The sequence below is a fragment of the Hemibagrus wyckioides genome, linkage group LG01, assembly GCF_019097595.1.
Source record: "Hemibagrus wyckioides isolate EC202008001 linkage group LG01, SWU_Hwy_1.0, whole genome shotgun sequence".
Classification (NCBI taxonomy): Eukaryota; Metazoa; Chordata; class Actinopteri; order Siluriformes; family Bagridae; genus Hemibagrus; species Hemibagrus wyckioides.
The window spans coordinates 4581399-4600615 of record NC_080710.1 but is presented as its reverse complement, the minus strand read 5'-3'; the positions used below and the strand labels follow the sequence as shown (position 1 = coordinate 4600615).

The 19217-nt window shown below is 38.3% G+C and overlaps 1 protein-coding gene across 1 annotated transcript; it reads left to right on the top strand.

The window, feature by feature from the left end:
- Positions 1-10992: 10992 nt before the first annotated feature.
- LOC131361120 (uncharacterized) lies at positions 10993-18263 on the top strand. The gene is made up of 9 exons (XM_058402043.1): positions 10993-11144; positions 15760-15949; positions 16084-16177; positions 16470-16880; positions 16976-17030; positions 17179-17352; positions 17461-17682; positions 17754-17825; positions 18124-18263. Exons 2-7 carry the CDS (start codon positions 15765-15767, stop codon positions 17517-17519), a joined length of 978 nt encoding a protein of 325 aa, XP_058258026.1. The 5' UTR covers positions 10993-11144; positions 15760-15764; the 3' UTR covers positions 17520-17682; positions 17754-17825; positions 18124-18263.
- Positions 18264-19217: the final 954 nt, after the last annotated feature.

Here is a 19217-nt window from a genome sequence, read left to right as displayed (position 1 = left end):
CCTGGTGTGTTTCTCTCACTAGATGGTGGGTCATGTGGTATAAAATGACAAAATGACCAAATTCTGGGTCCGAAGGTGGAAATGGACAAAGCTATCAAATTCAATAGATTCACAGGATGACACGTTTTAAATAGTGTTCAGTGCTAGTATTTATATGCAAGTTTATCCTAATGCACCTACTATCTTAGATTCTTATCTTAGATTTGAAAAACAATAGACTTTATTAGCTATTTTTTCAACATAAGGACATTACTGCAGTTAGTTGAAGGACAAAATTCGAGATCAGAGGGAAAAAATATTCAGTTAAAGAATAAATCACTATAGAATTGATTTAGGTATGCAAAATTTAAGAAAAAATATATATTACAAATCTGAATAATTTAATTTAAAATTTCATCTGCATGTATTTTTATTTTATTTTATTTTATTTTATTTTATTTTATTTTTCCGTGGTTATTTTTTAGTATCAGTATCAGAATTTGTCCACTAGGGGGCACTGTCTACAAATTAGAAATGACAGCGCTAACTACATTTACATTCACATTTATGCACTTTCCACTGCAAATTTCCACTGGGGACCGGGGGGACATGTCCCCACCACTTTTCAAAATCCTGTTTTTGTCCCCCTGACTTCTTAAATTCGTTTGTTATGATTTTTTAACCACGTGTCCGTATCCAGGAACGTCGCGTGCACACTGTAAAACTCTCACTGAAAGGTGTAATGAACAGGTATCACGATTGCAGAACAGTCAGCGATGAAACACCAGAAGCAGCAACAGATCACTTTAATGTCATCATGGATGAAAAGAAAGAATGGAGATGCGAGTTGGTTGATTCAGTAAATTAGCTCAGGTCAGGATAATCATATTTTCATGAAGATTCTGTGTAGCATTAAAACGAGTTCACTTTAAACCGCGCATTTTCTCTCAGCAATGTAATGACCAGCAGACTCTGGATACTAGTTTAATGTTAGACTCAATATGATCATAACTCAGCGGTTTTTTATATCAGAGGACAGATGAGGTGGACAGTTAGGAGACATGGAGAGATGGGATTGAATGGACAGATGGAGGACAATGACAAATGTTCTTTATATTTTTTATGTTTGTGAGATTGTGTGACAATCTTGTATCCTGTGTAGCAAATAAGTAGTGTATCTATCAATTTCCCATCCTTCTGGATTACAGAAGTAAGGATTACAGAGCATTATTCCTACCCTGCTATAATACAGTGTATCTGTATTATACACATAAACATGATCTACTTTAGGTATTTGTGCTGCACAGAAAATAAGCACCAGGAATGTAAATATTTTAATTTGTTTATTAACTAAAGGTGGTTGTTTATGCATGAAGGACAAAGTAATGATCAACATTTTCATATAATTCCATATTAATGTTGATGCTGTCTATCTGCAATGATATTACACAATAGTGCTGTAACACACACACACACACACACAATTTGGGAAGAAAATGTTTACAATGTCAATGATAAAGCAACAACAACCAAAAAGCATCAATAGGAAAGATCGACATAAGAGGAAGAGAGCACAGGAAAAGGGATCCGCCCCTGCAGCTTTAAAATTTGCAAATAGCCAGCTTTCCATTCAGAGATTTGTAAACTCATTGTTCTTGTAATAAAAATGACTGTTTTGAACTCATCCATCTTTTGTCATTATTGAGGTTCATATGATTTTAATCTTGTTTTAGTAATCCCGGTGAACATAGGACAAGTTTTATAAGTAATGATTAACTAGACAACACAGCTCATTAATCGTAGAATGAAGAAATGACTTGATACACCGTTTCCTGGTTTGTGGAGATGAGTCAAATAGAGTCATGTGACATTCTTTAGAAAAGCTTCACACAGGGTGCAGGAAAATCCTTTTGCCATCTGTTACTAGATGATTGGCTGGCAACAGACAAAAAAAACCAATCAGATTAGGTTTTTACGTGTCAGTATTTTTAATATTCTTCAATTAACTAATGGTCCTGTTATTTATTGAAATGGAGAAATTCATAAATTTGTTCCCAGCATGGAGCTGACAATCACCATGCATCATAAACAAAGTTATTTCGGTCATGTTTAGACTGCTTTACGTGTTTTTGAGGATGTATATATCTCAGAAATGTTCATCTTTTTTATGCTGGAGACATGTGGCTGATCTATAAGGTTGAATTTACAAAATCGTGCAACAGATGAAAAAAAAAGATTGGTAAAATAAATGAATCTGAAAAGTGTATACTTTTACACTTGAAATGGAAATTTCAGAAGAAAAAGAGTAAAACTCTTCATCTGAATTCATGTATGAAGTCACAGATGTGTCCTGGTGCATTTGTAATAGCTGATGTTCTTTGTAATGTAATGTAACGTGTTTTTGGAGAATTTGTAATGATGGCTGGGTTGTCCTTTATTATAGAAATGTACCATGAATATTTAAACTAACAAATTTCACCTTTTTACTTACTGAACTTAAAATGGCGAACGACGGAAAGCTCAAATCCTGAACTTCCCCTTTTGTAATTATCTACCAATCGGTGCATTAGTTCTCTTGTTGCCAGGCAGAACTCCTTACATAGCCAATCATATCAAAGGGAGACCAGAGTGAGCTATTTTAATAGGTCAGGATTTTGAGTTCATAAAAGTTTAAATGTTAAGTTCAAGTATTTTGCAGGTAAGTAAGTTAAACTAACTTATATTTTTGAGTTAAGGGAAGAAAATAGGAACTTTCAAGTCATGTTTAGTCAGAATTACTTGATTGTTTAAGTAATGACAGCACTAGAGTTTACAGTGTATGTAGCAGGTAAACCTAGAGACAGTGGCTCACCTGTTTATAATGATAAAGATGAGCTGATTGCCCCTGAATCTGGCCACTGTGTGAGAATTTCTTCACTATAAAACTTCACAGCTGGAATTGTATAAAATACAGCTGGAATTCAATGATCTGTAAGAGTCTGCAATGAAATCTATGCAATCTGTAAACATGATCAATTGATACAAATTCAACAAAGAAATCAGTGAAAATGAGAAGACAATCAAAAAACAACATTCAAATGTCTGAAAACAACAGTTTAAAAAGTCTATTTTCAAATATCTAATAAAAATTCAATGAAAATGTAAAATTCAAATTTTGCCAACAAAACTCAATGAGAATTCAACATTTAAAAATTCAACGTTTCAATGTCTAAAAACGGCAATTCTAATAAAATTTCAATGAAACTGAACAGTGAAAAGAAATGAAGGAAAATTCAATTCAAACTTTTATTAAATAAAAGAATAAATAGTAACTGTGACTTTTGTCATTTTTTTCCCTCGATATAGTGTCAATTGGCATTTATGTATAAATCACAAGGAGCATGTTTTTAATGGATTTGAACTAAATCTCCTGTGTTTTAAACATACCAACATGACACACCACTTACTACCTTAAGCAACAGCTGTGGAACTATAAAGAGATAAAAAGTTTATCAGTAATTAATAATACATTAGTACTTTTGCCAGATGTCTGTGTTATAAGAGGAAAACACATTTCATACAGTGCTGTTATTGGAGAATCAGGATTAATTTTCAAATGCATTGCGCCCCCTTGTGTTTCATTTATTTGTTCACTAAGACAAAAGATTTATAAAGAAAAGTGGAGTGTATTTCTCTTTAATCATCTCCAGATGTGGCCCTACACCATAACTGGAGTTAATAGATATTTTTAAGAATGAAAATAAGTGAAAACATCAGATACTTTTTCAAGTGTATTGTTGAGCATGGATTTGTAACCTCATTGTACTTTTAATAAAATTGACTGTTTTAAACTTATCCATCTTTTGTCATGATTAAGATTCATATGATTTTAGTCTTATTTTAGTAATCCTTGTCAATGTATAGTTTAAGCCGCATTTGATTTTTCTTATTTATTGATCCTGCATTAGATCTTTTAAACAAATCAATATGAATTAAACATTCAAATATCTTTTAAACAACAATTCAACATGAATTCAACATTCAAATATGTTCTCAACAACAAAATCTAACAAATTCAACATTCACATATCTGAAAACAACAATTCAATGACACATCAAGAGTGAAAACGGTAATGAAAATTCAACAAGAAATTCAAGATCTTTGTGTGTTTGTCCATGTGTAGACAACTAAATCTCTAACCATTATTTAAATAAAAATAGCAGCAACTTTGACTTGACATTTCTTTCTCAGTATAGTGTGAACTGGCATTTATGTACAAATCACATAGAACATGTTTTCTAATGGATTTTGATTAAATTAACTGAAAAGTCCAGCTCTTAAAGTAGGATCTGTTTAGTTTAATCAGATAGGTTGTTAAACTGCAGGAGATCCAGATCCAGATGGTTCATTGATTGGACCCGGGATATCACTCAGGTACTTGGTGCTGTGTCAGATGAACAGGGGCTTCACTACCACTATATCCAGCATAGAGAATTTTACTGCATGCTGGATTTCCTTGTCACCTTTCCATTTTGAGATTTGTAAGCTCCTTGTATTTTTAATAAAAAATGACTGTTTTGAACTCATTCATCTTTTGTCATTATTGAGGTTCATAAGAGTTTAGTCTTGATTTAGTAATCCTTATGAACGTATAGTTTAAGCTGGGTTTGCTCTGTGGTAGCTTAGGGGTTAAGGGGTTGGAATACTGGTCAGGAGGTTGTAGTTTTGAGTCCCAGGTACAACAAGCTGCCACTGCTGGGCCCCTGAGCAAGGCCCTTATACCTCAGTTGTATAAAATGCCAAATGTTAATTATTGATCCTGCATTTAGAGGTGGACAAAGTACACAACAGATACTCCTGGTCAAACTTTACTCCATTACAAGTAAAAGTTGTAAAGACAGATTTTTACGTAAGTAAAAGTACAGAAGTACTTGTTTTTAAAAGTACTTTAGCATCAAAAGTAAAAAGTAAACGTCAATGCATTGTTTTATTATTGTTGCATTGCTGTATACAATATTTACAGTACCTTTTGTAGCAACCTAGTGAATATACTGACCAGTTTATAGTCTCTGTGGAATTAAGAGCTTTTAGAATGTTACAAAACCTATAGAAATTAAACAACTAAACTGACAAAAAAGACAGGTATAATCATTTTAATTTTTTATTTAACATTCCTACCACCCCCAACAAAGAAGTTGTCAGGGTGTGTAGAGGGAAGAGCCAGGAGAAGCAGACTATGAACAAAACAGATAGGGTTTATTATCTCACAGGCATGAATATAAACAAACTGAAATAGCTAGAACTACACAGGAAGATGCGCTCTCAAAGAAACTTGGGAGGCCTGCAACAGAGCACATCAGAACACACACCAACTAAAGACAGTAACTAATACTCGCCACTGTCTCTGGAGAGCACTGCACTTAAATAGTCTTAGCGTTAATTATCTGCAGGTGCATCAGCGGCGCTCAGGTGACTGGGGCGAGGCGACGTCACTGGTCCTGCTGATCTGTTACAGTAACCCCCCAACCCCCCACCCCACGGGCGTCTCCAAAAGAAGCCTCGCCATACCTTTGATGTGAATTGGGGCGCTCTGTCAGATACAATGTCTTCCGGGAGGCCAAGACTGAGCATCCTTTAACGAATTGCATGACCTCTCACTCCATGTCTGGCCACCAATACCTGTCCCGAAGGAGTGAGAGGGTTCTCTGTCTGCCCAGATGTCCGGAGCCCGGAGCTAGCTAACACCTGCCGGACATGGCGGACATGATCGGTTCGGTTTGGAGAGTAAATCAAAATGTCGTCTATGTACACCATCACAAACCGATGAAGCATGTCCTGAAGAATCTCATTCATGAAACTTTGAAATATCGAGGGTGCATTGGCGAGACCGTAGGGCATAACTCGATATTCATAATGTCCGGCAGGTGTGATAAAGGCCGTCTTCCACTCATCACCCCGGCGGATTCGGATGAGGTTATACGTGCTCCGTAAATCCAACTTGGTAAAAATGTGAGTTCCTCGTAGTTCCTCTAGTGTCACAGGGACTAGGGGCAGGAGGTAACTGAACTTCACCATTTGGGAGTTTAGGTTCCGGTAATCAATACAGGATCACAGTCCCCCATCCTTTTTAGCCACAACGAAAATGTTGGACACTGCTGGAGAGGTGGATGGACGTATAAACCCCTGGCGTAACGCTTTGTGAATGTACTCCTCCATTGCCTCATGTTCTGGGACAGACAGGGGATAGATGCGCCCCTTGGGGATCTTGGCATCGGGGATAAGTTCGATAGCACAGTCCCATGGCCGGTGCGGAGGTAGTGTAGTGGCGGCGGTCTTGCAGAAGACATCATTGAAGTCACTATACTCATCAGGGAGGACCACTGTGGTGGAGCTCTGGGGGCTCTCGATGGTCGTAGATCCCAGGGCCATTTCCAGAGGAGCTACGACTGGGAGAGCACGCATATAAGCCTGGAGGCAGTAGTTGCTCCACTGGATGATACTTCCCTCGCTCCACCAGATGTTGGGTTGGTGGTGAGCCAGCCAGGGACGTCCCAGAACGATATCCACATGCGAATCTTCCAGTACCAGGAGCGACATGGTCTCTTCGTGAAGCACTCCAATACTTAGGGTGAGCTCTGGAGTGATCCACTTCACCAGTCCGCAGCCCAGTGGTTTTCCCTGTATATTGGTAATCTGGTAGTGCTTTGGGCTCAGCAGTCGGGGTATGTGGCAGACGGACAAAACACGGGAGGAGATGAAGTTTTCTGAAGCTCCGGCGTCAAATAACACCTTAACTGGGTAAGAGCGAGAGCCGGTGATTAGAGTAGCTTCATGATAACGAGGATTGAACATGAAAGAATTTAAGTGGAGCGTACTCACCTCTGGGCTTTGGGGCCGGACTGGACAGGTGGGAATAGAGTGACCTGACTCCCCGCAATAGAGACAGAGTCCACGCAGGCGACGGCACTGACGTTCGCCAGCAGATAGATGGTATTCATCTGTCTGCATGGGCTCAGGTGTGGAGGAATCCTCTCAGGGTGAGGTATCTGGTCTGTCGTTACCCTCAACAGTAAGCGCTACGAGGTTCTGTGACACACTCTGCGCCTTCAGCATGAAGGATTCCAGGCTGGCAGAGTCATCATAAACAGCCATTTGCCGTCAGATCTCTGGCTGTAAGCCTCGCTGGTTCGCCGCCAGGAGTGCCGAATCATTCCATCCACTGGAGGCCGCAAGTGTGCGGAAGCGCAGTGTATTCGCAGACGCTGTTGTTTCCTTGCCGCGAGGCAAACAGTTGGTCGTGGACCGAGAGGGCGGAAGCGCTCACACCAAAAACTGCCTTGAAATGTGCCTGAAAGTCAGCCAGAGAGGCGAACACTTGAGTCAGTTTGCGGTCTTGAATAAGAACTTTGTAATAATGGCAGCAAGCAAAAGCTCTTTTAGAGAGGATTTCTCACAGCAAGAAAACACACAAATTATGTTTTTAATGTCTTCAATGTTTTTAATGTCTTCAATATTCATGTGAATACAGCTAGAGTCTTGGCTGTTCTCCAGGGATATTTACCTGTTTTTCAGAGTAGTTTGAGGAGAAACAGATGTCTGTTTAGAAGAGTGAACTGAACATGTTGCAATGTGGGGTTTTGAAGGCAATGAAAGTCTATGGTGTCAATTTTACCCCAAAAGTATCGTTGTTGTAAAAAAATATAATACGTGCAAATCACAGAATTGAACACAAAATTTGAAAAATTAGAAAAGAAACTAAAAGGACACAAAACTCTAGGAATTAAAAAGAAAATTTTTATTTTCCTTGCTTACTTTGCTCATAATTAAATTTTCTCTTTATTCACGCTTCAGTTTTCTTCGCTCTCTTTTCCAAGTTGCTCATTTGCGCAAATAAAAAAAATACAGATTAGGGGGCGGGATAAAAGTCTCCATTGGTCCACTGGTTCTCAACTGACAACCGTTCTCTAGCCAGTAAGTAAGTAGGCAAGGAAAACAAAATTTTGTTTTTTTCAATTCCTATTATTTTGTGTTCTTTTCTTTTAGTTTTTTTTATTATTTTTCAAATTTTGTACTCAATTATGTAATTTGCGCATATTATATATATTTTTTATGACATTGATACTTACAGTCAAGCCTGAAATTATTCATACCCCTGGAAAATTCTGACTTAAAGTTACTTTTATTCAACCAGCAAGTTTTTTCTTGATTAGAAATGACACAGGCGTCATTTGAACAAAAAGTGGCATGTCCAAAATTATTCATACCCTTCTCAATAATCAATAGAAAAGCCTTTATTGGCTATTACAGCAATCAAACGCTTCCTATAATTGCTGACCAGCTTTTTGCATGTCTCCACTGGTATTTTTGCCCATTCATCTTTAGCGATGAGCTCCAACTCTTTCAGGTTGGAGGGTCTCCTTGCCATCACCCTGATCTTTAGCTCCCTCCACAGATTCTCAATTGGATTTAAGTCAGGACTCTGGCTGGGCCACTGCAAAACGTTAATGTTTTTGTTGGCTAACCATTTCTTCACCACTTTTGCTGTGTGTTTTGGGTCGTTGTCGTGCTGAAATGTCCACTGGTGCCCAAGGCCAAGTTTCTCTGCAGACTGCTTGATGTTGTTGTTGAGAATTTTGATGTATTGCTCCTTTTTCATGGTGCCGTTTACTGTGATTAGGTTCCCTGGTCCACCGGCTGAAAAACACCCCCGAAACATTAGGTTCCCACCACCATGTTTGACATGTGGGGATGGTGTTCTTAGGGTTGAAGGCTTCTCCTTTTTTACGCCAAATTAAGGCTACATCATTGTGGCCAAACAATTCAATTTTTGTTTCATCTGACCATAAAACAGAAGACCAGAAGTCTTCTTCTTTGTCCAGATGAGCGTTTGAAAAGGCCAAGCGGGCTTTTGTGTGCCTTATCTGGAGAAGTGGTTTCCTCCTTGGTCTGCGTCCGTGGAACCCAGCGGTGTGCAGTGTCCGTTGGACTGTCTGCCTTGAGATGTTGCCACCAGCAGAGCCCAGATTCATCAGGATGGCCTTGGTGGTGATCTTTTTTTACCTCTCTCACTATCCTCCTGGCCAGCACAGGTGTCACTTTTGGCTTCCGACCACGTCCTCTGAGATTTTTCACAGTGCGGAACGTCTTGTATTTTTTAATAATTCTTTGCACTGTAGCCACTGGAACTTCAAAACATTTAGATATGGTCTTATAGCCCTTTCCTAACTTGTGAGCAGCCACAATGCGCAGCCGCAGGTCCTCAGTGAGCTCCTTTGTCTTAGCCATGACTGTCCACAAACCAACAGCAGAGAGCTTCTGTTTTTCACCTGTTGAGTTGATTAAAACAGCTGTTCCCAATGAATCAGGGTAAATAGAATGCTTTAGAACAGCTTGGACTATTTGGAATGGTATAGAACTTTGGATTTTCCCATAGACTGTGACAGTTTGCAAAGGGTATGAATAATTTTGGACATGCCACTTTTTGTTCAAATGTATATAAAAGCTGAGAAATATTTTTTTCCACAATGATCCCTCTTGTACATCGTCTTATTATCTTTTGGGAGAAGCCTGTGTCATTTCCGGTCAAAAAAAACTTGCTGGTTGAATAAAAGTCTTTAAAAAACTTTAAGTCAGAATTTGCCAGGGGTATGAATAATTTCGGGTTTGACTGTATGCCATGAAACTGATGCCATAGAAGTCTCGAGAAAATTCTCGAAAACATGACGTGTACATGCAGCTGAGCAGAGTGGGGGTGAGGGGTGGAGTAAACCAGCATATAAAAACCCCTGGCTCTGACCTGGATGCACACAGTTCTTTTAGCATTACACTCCATTTCATTTCAGTGTTATCAAAATGACTCATTTACAGAATTATTACTTGCATAAACCAAATATTACAAAACAATGTCTAGAAAAATTACAATATTCAAATGGACCCATAGTTCTTATAAATAAAACATTATATATAATGAATATAATGATGAATTACAACCTATGATCAGAGCGAAACAACCTTGCTTGATAGAAATTATTACATCAAAAACAGTCACTGGTGGTCTGGGCTGTTACTACGGGGACGGGCATATCCTTACTGCCCTACATGTCACTGAGGACGCAGCAAACTCAGAGATACTGAGTATTTTCTCTACGGAAAACAAAGCACTGATCTATAAGGCTTGCTTCACAAAATCCTGTAACATGGATCCGAACAGAGATCAAGCCTTTATTAAACTGTTCGGAGATATGCTCCTATTTTCGGAGATATGAGATATGCTCCTATAATGCTCCTATTTTCAACGCTAAAGATGAAATGATTGGCATATATCGGGGCTGCATTACATACCCTGGAGATCGTATTGATGGCTTCTGTTCTACAATATCTCAACAGTTTCTACCCTGGGTCTGAAGACCAGAAATATAAGTTGTAGATAGGTAGATAGATATACTTTATTGATCCCATGAGGGAAATTCTTATGTTACAGCAGATTAGTCACTTACAAGATACAACACACAGAAAAATATCAAATGTAAAATTATGTATAAATAAACAAGTTGTATTACATTCTTACCATTTTTTTGTTCTGTATGTATCCCATTCCACTGAGCCTTGTATATTTGTTACACTGTATAACTAAATTTGAGAAGAAAATGTTCACAATGTCAATGATGAAGCAACAACAACCAAAAAGCATCAAACGGAAAGATTGACATAAGATGAGGAAGAAAGCACATGAAGAGAAACCTCCCCTTGAAGCCCTCAAAATTTCCATATTAGTCAGCTTTCCATTCTGAGATTTGTAAACTCATTGTTCTTGTAATGAAAATGACTGTTTTGAACTCATCCATCTTTTGTCATTATTGAGATTCATATGATTTTAGTCTTGTTTTAGTAATCCTGGTGAACATAGGACAAGTTGTTCATAAGTAAAATATAATGATTAACTAGACAAAACAGATCATGAATCTTAGAATGAAGAAATGACTTGATACACCGTTTCCTGCTTTGTGGAGATGAGTCAAATAGAGTCATGTGAGATTCTTTAGAAAAGCTTCACACAGGGTGCAGGAAAACCCTGTTAACAGATGCCATCTGTTACTAGATGATTGGCTGGCAACAGACAAAAAAAAACAATCAGATTAGGTTTTTACGTGTCAGTCGTCGACGTGAAACACCTTCTGTGAAATTGGTGAGTGTCTTCTAAAGTTTTTAAACAAATCATTTGGCAGACACTTAAAAGTTTTCATTTTACAATGTTTTTTTTTTCATTTATAGGTTTTACACATTTTTTGAATTTATGCAAACATTTACAGCATTTAATTTCTCAAGATGACTCAGTTTGATACGAATTTTTAATATTTTTCAAATAACTAATGGTCCTGTTATTTCTAGAAATGGAGAAATTCATAAATTTGTTCCCAGCATGGAGCTGACAATCACCGTGCATCATAAACAGAGAGTTATTTTGGTCATGTTTAGACTGCTTTACAAGTTTTTGAGGATGTATATATCTCAGAAATGTTCATCTTTTTTTTTATGCTGGAGACACGTCGCTGATCTTTAACCTCCTACAACCTGGCGTTCTCATACGAGGACATCACATTTTTGGTTGTGTGCATCATACTGTAAAAGAACAAAAAGAAGTGGCTTCATGTTCAAAGATAATATCTGGTTATTATATTTATGGGTTCCTCCTAACCCCAAATAGGTAGAAGAAATCTAAAATGCAAGCTCAGGTCTTAAGAGGGTAAGGTTGAACTTACAAAATCGTGCAACAGATAAAAAAAATCTACTCAGATTGGTAAAATAAATTAAACTGAAGATATATATTTTTACACTTGAAGCCCCAACCAGAAATTTCAGAAGAAAAAGAGTAATCAAGGCATAAATCAAGCCAAATAGGTGAGCAACAACTGTAAGGAGGTCTTGGACATTATCCAGCACAACGTGCATCTCTAGAACTACAAAGGCACCTTACATTTGGGTTTGAATGGACAACAATTAAGACCCAATTTCATCCCTTTTGTGTGTCTTCTGAGTCTGTATTCTGCAGTAAAAAGTAGCATAAAGACATAATCAAAACACATTTTTAATTGAATGAATTCTGCTGGACAACAAAGAACTTTATATTTACAATTACGTTTGCGTGATGTCTGTTCTTTGTAATGTCTTCTGATTGTGCAGAGTGTTGCATGAACACCAATAGAATTCAGATGGCGATGTATCTCTCGAGTGGAACGTCCTGCAGATCTCATTCTCCTGATGTCTTGGGAATGAATCTTGCTGATCTTGGTCATTTTAAAATGCCATTATTGTGCATGTGGATACAATGCATTTATCCATAAGATTTCATGATGTCATTGGGGGCGTGGAAAATAAGTGAAAATTGGTTGGCGATATTGTACATCTATGTGATGGACTATTAACAAGTGCTACTTAGAGCTTAATGGGGAAAGGATAGAATAGCCAGGGTCTTGCGCAAAGCTTGATCGCCAAAACAAAAGTCATGCTGGGTGATGATAAAAGTAGAAAGTCTTGTCCATTAACATTTATGAATAGATTATTAATTTTATATGTCACGACCTGCAGGGAGACTGTATGGGTTACAGATAATTTTGGTAGGGTGTAGCAACAGTGGCGAGTACTATTGAACTTGCATCTTGTGAACATTGGTTTGTGTAATGGAGGAATAAAATAATAGTTTAATTTTTGTAAAAAAAAAAGAAAGAAGCTAAAATAAAAAAAAAAATCCTGAGATTAATCATTATAATACAATATTTTACTAGTAGTTTTTCAAAGAAAATTCAAAATAAACAAAATTGCTGGAATACAGTCATAGTATTTTGAGAATAAGGTCAAAATAGTGTGCATCTATATAAATTTTGTGTATTATTAATATGAATGTTTCATATGTGAATGTAGTGTATTAATATCACTGTCTTAAGGCATTAAGCCACATAGAGAATATGCTGAAAATAAAACCTTGCTCATTGCATTTAGATTTTGAGCGCATGTCCCTAACATTGTCTGTTTTATTAATAAGCCAGGCTGTTTGTTCACATCACAAATATTTTGACTTAATTCTCATTATATTCTCCAAATATTACGATTATCCCCGTAAATTTGTTTATTTTTACTTTTTTCTTAAAAAACTACTAGTTTAATCTCAATGTAATGAGTTCAATCTCGAGATGTTTTTATTTCTTAATTTTAGCTTAGCCTAATCCTCTGTTGTAAATATAGATTTATATAAAATTGTTTATATATGTATATCTATCAAAAATATAAATCTATATATATCAAAAACATCACAAGACGATATGGAATTGTGATTGAAAGCAAGTATTAATTTACAGATAAACAGCTGTTTTAAGTGTTTTAACCAGTTTTAAGTGACTTTATATAAATCAAAAACGTCACAAGAGATTATAGAATTGAGATTGAAAGCAAGTATTTATTCACAGAATAAATAAACAGTTGTTAAGTGTTTAAACCAGTACTTGTAGCATGACACCTTAAAACAGAGGAAAACTTAATCGTTTCTTTCTATCTTTTGCGTTAATAGTGCGTTAATTCTATCTTTTATTTGCTTCCAGTCCTGGGCTGTGGTGTGAAATTTCTTAGCAACATCGGAAATTGCTTGACGCACATTGTGTGGCAGAGCGTTTTTCCCCCCTGGAACCATCAAAATTCACCAAGCCTACCCAGTCCTGATATACATGAAGAGGAATTAACCTTTTAAACAGACGAATAGCAAAATGATCTGCTCTTGGTTTGCCATCTGGTCCTGCTGAATCCAAATACATTTGTTTCTCTATCTCCAGGGGAACGTGATTTAAAGTCACGTCAGGTTGAATTACTCCCTGTATGAGAGACTGACAAACATGGTGATGTGAGGCAGTCTCAAACAAAAGGATGTTGCATTGGACACAGAAGAAAACCCAAACTTTTCTTGAACTGGTGTGCAACTAACCATCGGCATGGTTGTCAGTCGATGGTTTTAATGTTCTGTGTTTGATGGTGAGTCCATTGACGAAATGTGTTCTGACGCAGTCTGCTGATTGAAAGTGCGGTCAACGAGGGGTGTAGAGGCTGCTGATGGAAAACCTAGGCCTACATCTACATCGTCCAAGTGTCTGCTGGCTGAAGTTGGGTTTTCTTCATAGGCAGACTGAAGAAATGGTCCATTTTCAGAAGACTCTAGACTCGGAGTCTCCAAAAGAGTCAACATCAATACAGGACTGTCGCCAGCATCGACCGGACCGTCTGTGGAGGTGGACTGATCTGTTATCGGCGGACGAGACGGGGGTGCCTTTTCTTTCAAATGCTCTTCCAACCAGCCAACTCTTGCCTCCAAATTCAGAAGCTTCGTGTGAATGCCGTTAACTCGTGCTTCGAAACTTTCACTACAGCAGGACACTGGTTTTTAATCAGTGCAGCCTGAAGAAACCAACGTTAAGAGTAATTTTAATACATTTATTACAACATGGACATGTACATGAGTGCTTATCAGTGTTACAATAAAAACAATTACATACCGATTTCTTTTTTACAAGCCGAGTAGTTGCTGTTGTTTTTGTGCCTGGACATGGTTTGTTCTCCTTAAAATAAAGTACCTAATTAATGTTTAAGTATTTATTGGGTAGGGTTCGGGGTCTGTGTGGGGAGGGATTTTATTCTCATATTAATGCAGCATCCACTTTATTATTTTTATAAATATAGTCTTTTATACTCTGTTAATTATATCCTGTTAATCTACAAAAATACTGACATGCAAATAGTGTCTGCCAATATATATGTGACTTTTGTGATTTACTGTTTTCTGCATAAACTCATCCTACATAATGTAAAGAACATTCAGTGAAAATATAATCTTGATATCCTTAATATTGAATATTAATAAGATCATGTAAAAGATCATAATCATACTGAAATTAATGGTTAAATTCAAACTTTGATGCTCCTTATCTCAGAATTTGATTTCTGGGTTTTCACAGGTGGGGTAACACAGCATGTAATTACTATTTAACACTTATTGCAAATTTAATACTTTTAAGAAATAAACTTATTTTCACTCGCTCTAAATAGCATATCGATAAGAAAATGATAATGTCACCAGAGATCAGAGACAAACGCAATAAAAATGTGACCCTATTTGCGGGTGCGACGGGCGGGACATGTCCCTACATTCATTTTATTGAAAATAAATGGATTTTCAATGTGGTGAGCCATACGATCTACAGCCTGCACCGCCATTGATGTTGATTGTTACGTGTCCTTTCATAATTTTTTTAATTATTACATCTACGTTTAGTACCTGCCTGCCCAATGCCAATGCACATCTGCCTTTCAGTTATTGGTAATGGACTCAATGCACACACACACACACAAGGTGTTCGGGATCTATCACTATTTGCACTTGTAATTACACTTTTAGTGTAAAAAAATTGTATCAAAACCATTTGTAATTTGAGTAGTATCTAATACTATTTGAATTTGGCGTTCATAGGCGTTAAATAGCTGTCTGAGGAAAAAAGCTAAATAGCTTTCAGAGGTGCAAATATGGTGATTTAAAAAAAAATTAAAATAACAGTATTAAATTCATGCAATATAGGGATTACGTTGTAATGTTTTATTTATAATGCCATATACATCAACGTGTTTAGAGTAATGTGAACAAGCAGATGTTCAAAGCAGATAAGTTATACCTACCTTATTATTAAAACAGGTAGATGCGCATGCAAACTTATTATTATTATTAATAATAATAATAATAATGTAATTTTTGTTTCTTTTCCATGTAGAGTCAATGGTAAAGCAAGAGGAGGAAACTTCTCTTTCTGTCCCGGCTCAAACGCTGGGAAGGCGGAGCTCGGGGCACAAGTGCCTGATTTGTGGTATACTCTTTGCTGACCTTGGACAACACCTTAGGGTGACGGAGAGTGTCGCAAAGAGAACAGAGCTTACACTCCTGTGCAAACTTTCACACCGACAGTAAGTATCCTTTTTTTTCTCCCTCTCATCTCTCAGTCGCCATTTGTACATGCATTTGTTGCACATATTGAATTCATTCATTCTATTTGCTTAACTGCCTTTTAAAACAATTTTTCACCATTTCACTTCTATAGATTCTCTGCAAGGTTAGACTGTCCAGTCAGTCTCTGCAAATCGAAGAGACTCAGCAGGCTGGACAAACACCTTCAAAAAATTCACCACCTTGACGTAGGTTTTTTTTTTTTTTTTTTAAATCCTCCTCCTCCTGGGCCCTGTCGATTGTTTTGGTAGCTCTAGATAGAATATCACCATTAAATATTCCTGTGTCCAGCCTTGGTTTTCTTCCAATTTTCTGACTGTTCATGCTTTGTCTTTCACTGCCTCTGATGCATCTCTTATCCTTATTTTTGCTCCTGTGTAGTTAATATAGGGTGACAAGTGCTATTTATTGCTGCACTCTTTGTAGGCAGACTTTATATGCTCAAATGATTAACTTAAAAGATTGCATCTATGTTTTTAGAAACCCACAGCGACCATGTATGTGAACAAAGCGAAAGATCGCTACATATCAATGGAGCTTCTGAGGGCATCACACCCCATACCCCCCATGGTATCACACATTGACGAGGTTGATGAGTGCGCAATTGCAATTGAGGAGGGTGTCAGGCGAGAGATTGAGGCCTCTACTCCCTCCCCTGCAAGCCATCAATCGACTCGCAGATACGCGTGTGAGGAAGGTGCCACACCAAGCACACAGGGCGAGCATGCCGTTGATGAGCCTCCTCCTGTCTCCGAGGACCAAACTGAAACCCCAGAAAAGACCTCGGCTAGCTGCTCGAACTGCCAGCAACTTCAGGCAGAGCTGAGGATAACCAAGCAGCTGCTTCAGATGGAGGCCGACCGCAATGATGAGCTGAAACAGCTGCACTCAGTAAAAAGCGAGTATTTATCCAAAAATGTGCTGCTTTGGTTTACCTTTCCTAAATGGATCTTTTTTTCCCCCCTTCTTTCTCCTCCCCATTCTAGGCAGTGAAGTACATCAGGAGGGAACCATTTTCCCCATCTAAGGCACCCAAGTATGGTAAGTTTAATACTCCTTTAAAAATGATTATTACAAAACTTTAAGGATGGGTGACATTGCATCATTTTGGAGAGTAAAACTGAGACTAATGATTTTGGATTTTAGGCTGTGGAAATGATTATTTTGGTTTATGCTCATGTCATTTCAGTCAGACTTCTTGAGGAGTTCAGGTGCCACATCCAAAGGGTAAACGCAAGCCGGAAGGGAAAGGAAAACGCCAAGCAGCAACAAACGCATGTTCTGCATTTTTCAGAATTCATGGCTGACTCGCCATTCCAAATGCTGACTTGCTGTTCCTGGACAACCACGCATGAGTCAGTGAGTAAGTACTAAATTGTATCGTCTGCAAGCGACCGCTAAATTGTAAACGATTGCCAGTGTCAAATAGTGTTGGAAACATGATCTGATTTTTGTGATTTTGACTTTGCAGGTTTGTTGAAAGCCTGGATCAGCGACATTTCAAGGCACCGACGAAGAGGGCCTACTTGATGGATGCGGTCGGCTTCCTCAAGTACGTGCTGGATATGTCGCCACAGTCGGTCAGACTTGGATCGAAGAAGATACACACTGTTGGTGGAGTTAAGGGCTCGGATCAGAGATATTGGGCGGGATGTGCTCGGCCACCAAATGAGAGTGTGCCGATCCAAGTCTGGTAAGTTTCTGTCACTCGACGACACGTTAACGGAGAAATGCATGCACAATAACTTGTATTTATGATTTCAGACCAACTTGTCAATCCACGAAAGCACAAGATTTTTGTTGATGTGGCACCTGAACACATTTCTGCAGCATTGGGTATGTATCCCGGCTCATTGTATGCATTTCATATGTAGTTGGAGCCAATATCTTATGAAAGTGATTAAAGATAAAGGATGTGGTTTTTACATTATAGGGACTTGCACCTTGAAACTGGGTTTAAAGTCATGTGTCGTTCCGACAACTCGGACATCTTCCAGTTTTTGTAGAATTCCGGGGTGAAGAAAGACCTTGAACATTTCACTCTTAAATTCATATAGAATAAAATGGGTCTATCATTCACTGAGGAACACAATAGGCTTGAACACGGGTGTTAGTGTTCTCTGGCCTTTTGCAGAAGAACTTGAGGACCAGCCGGATGACCGAAGGGTGCTACGTCTATTCTTCGGCTTCCTCTCCGGCTATCTGATAGCCACAACTGGCCACCGAAAGGGAGTAATAGTCAACATGACTCTAGAAGAGGTCACGACAGCGCAGAAGACTCAAAACAATGCGCGCATAATTCACGTAAGTATGGGCATGCTTAGTGTGCATTTATAATACATACACACATGTATGTTTGTATATACATGTATGTATTAGTTCAATTGATTCATAAATAAACAGCACAAAACCTCCAGTTATTTTGGCGAAGCGGCCATTCCACTGCAGGCAAATGAGTACCAGTGGTTTACGCGGTACAACCAGGTTCATGGGTGTTGGGATCTAGACAAGCCTTTTTTTCATGGGGTCACTGGAGGAGTATTGTTGAAGGTTGACCAATACTTCAAGAAGGCCTGGGAAAGCATCAACTTGGGTGTTGCGCCAACCTTCAACATGCTACTCTCCTCAGTAGCCACTTGCGTAAGTACTTTCTTTTTTTTTTTTTTTTTTTTTCACCCTTCCAAAAAATACATTGAATAGTGAATATTGCATATTTCCTGCATAAATGATTTTTGTTCTACCGGCCCAAGCGGCAACTGGGGAGCTTCATGTGCCATGATGAGCAAACCACAAAAAAAATTTATCAGGGTTGGTATTATCGATTGATAGCAGATGACGTTGTAGTGGTTACTGCACTACTTTTTTTTTTTTTCACCTGGTTTGCTTTTCACAGTCGAAGACCCAGCCAAGGAGATTGTGAGCAGCCGGAACCTGTCAATACTCGCGATCTCCACCTATGCGGGCAAGAAAGAGCAGAAAGTGAGCAAGCGCGCCAAGATGGCCTCCAGTTCCGAGGAAGAGTGCAGTGGGGAAGAGGAGCCGGAGTCTTCCGAACCTAAGGAGCCTGTGAGGAGAAAAATACAAACTTTTGCACTAGACTAAGAACCAAAGAGTGAAGTCCAAATGAACAAATGTGCTCTATTCTCTACAGAGATGGCCAGCTCAGCCGCTGAGGAGGGTGCTGGTGATCAGAGCTCTGGCAAAGAGACGAAGCGGGCATGCACAAGG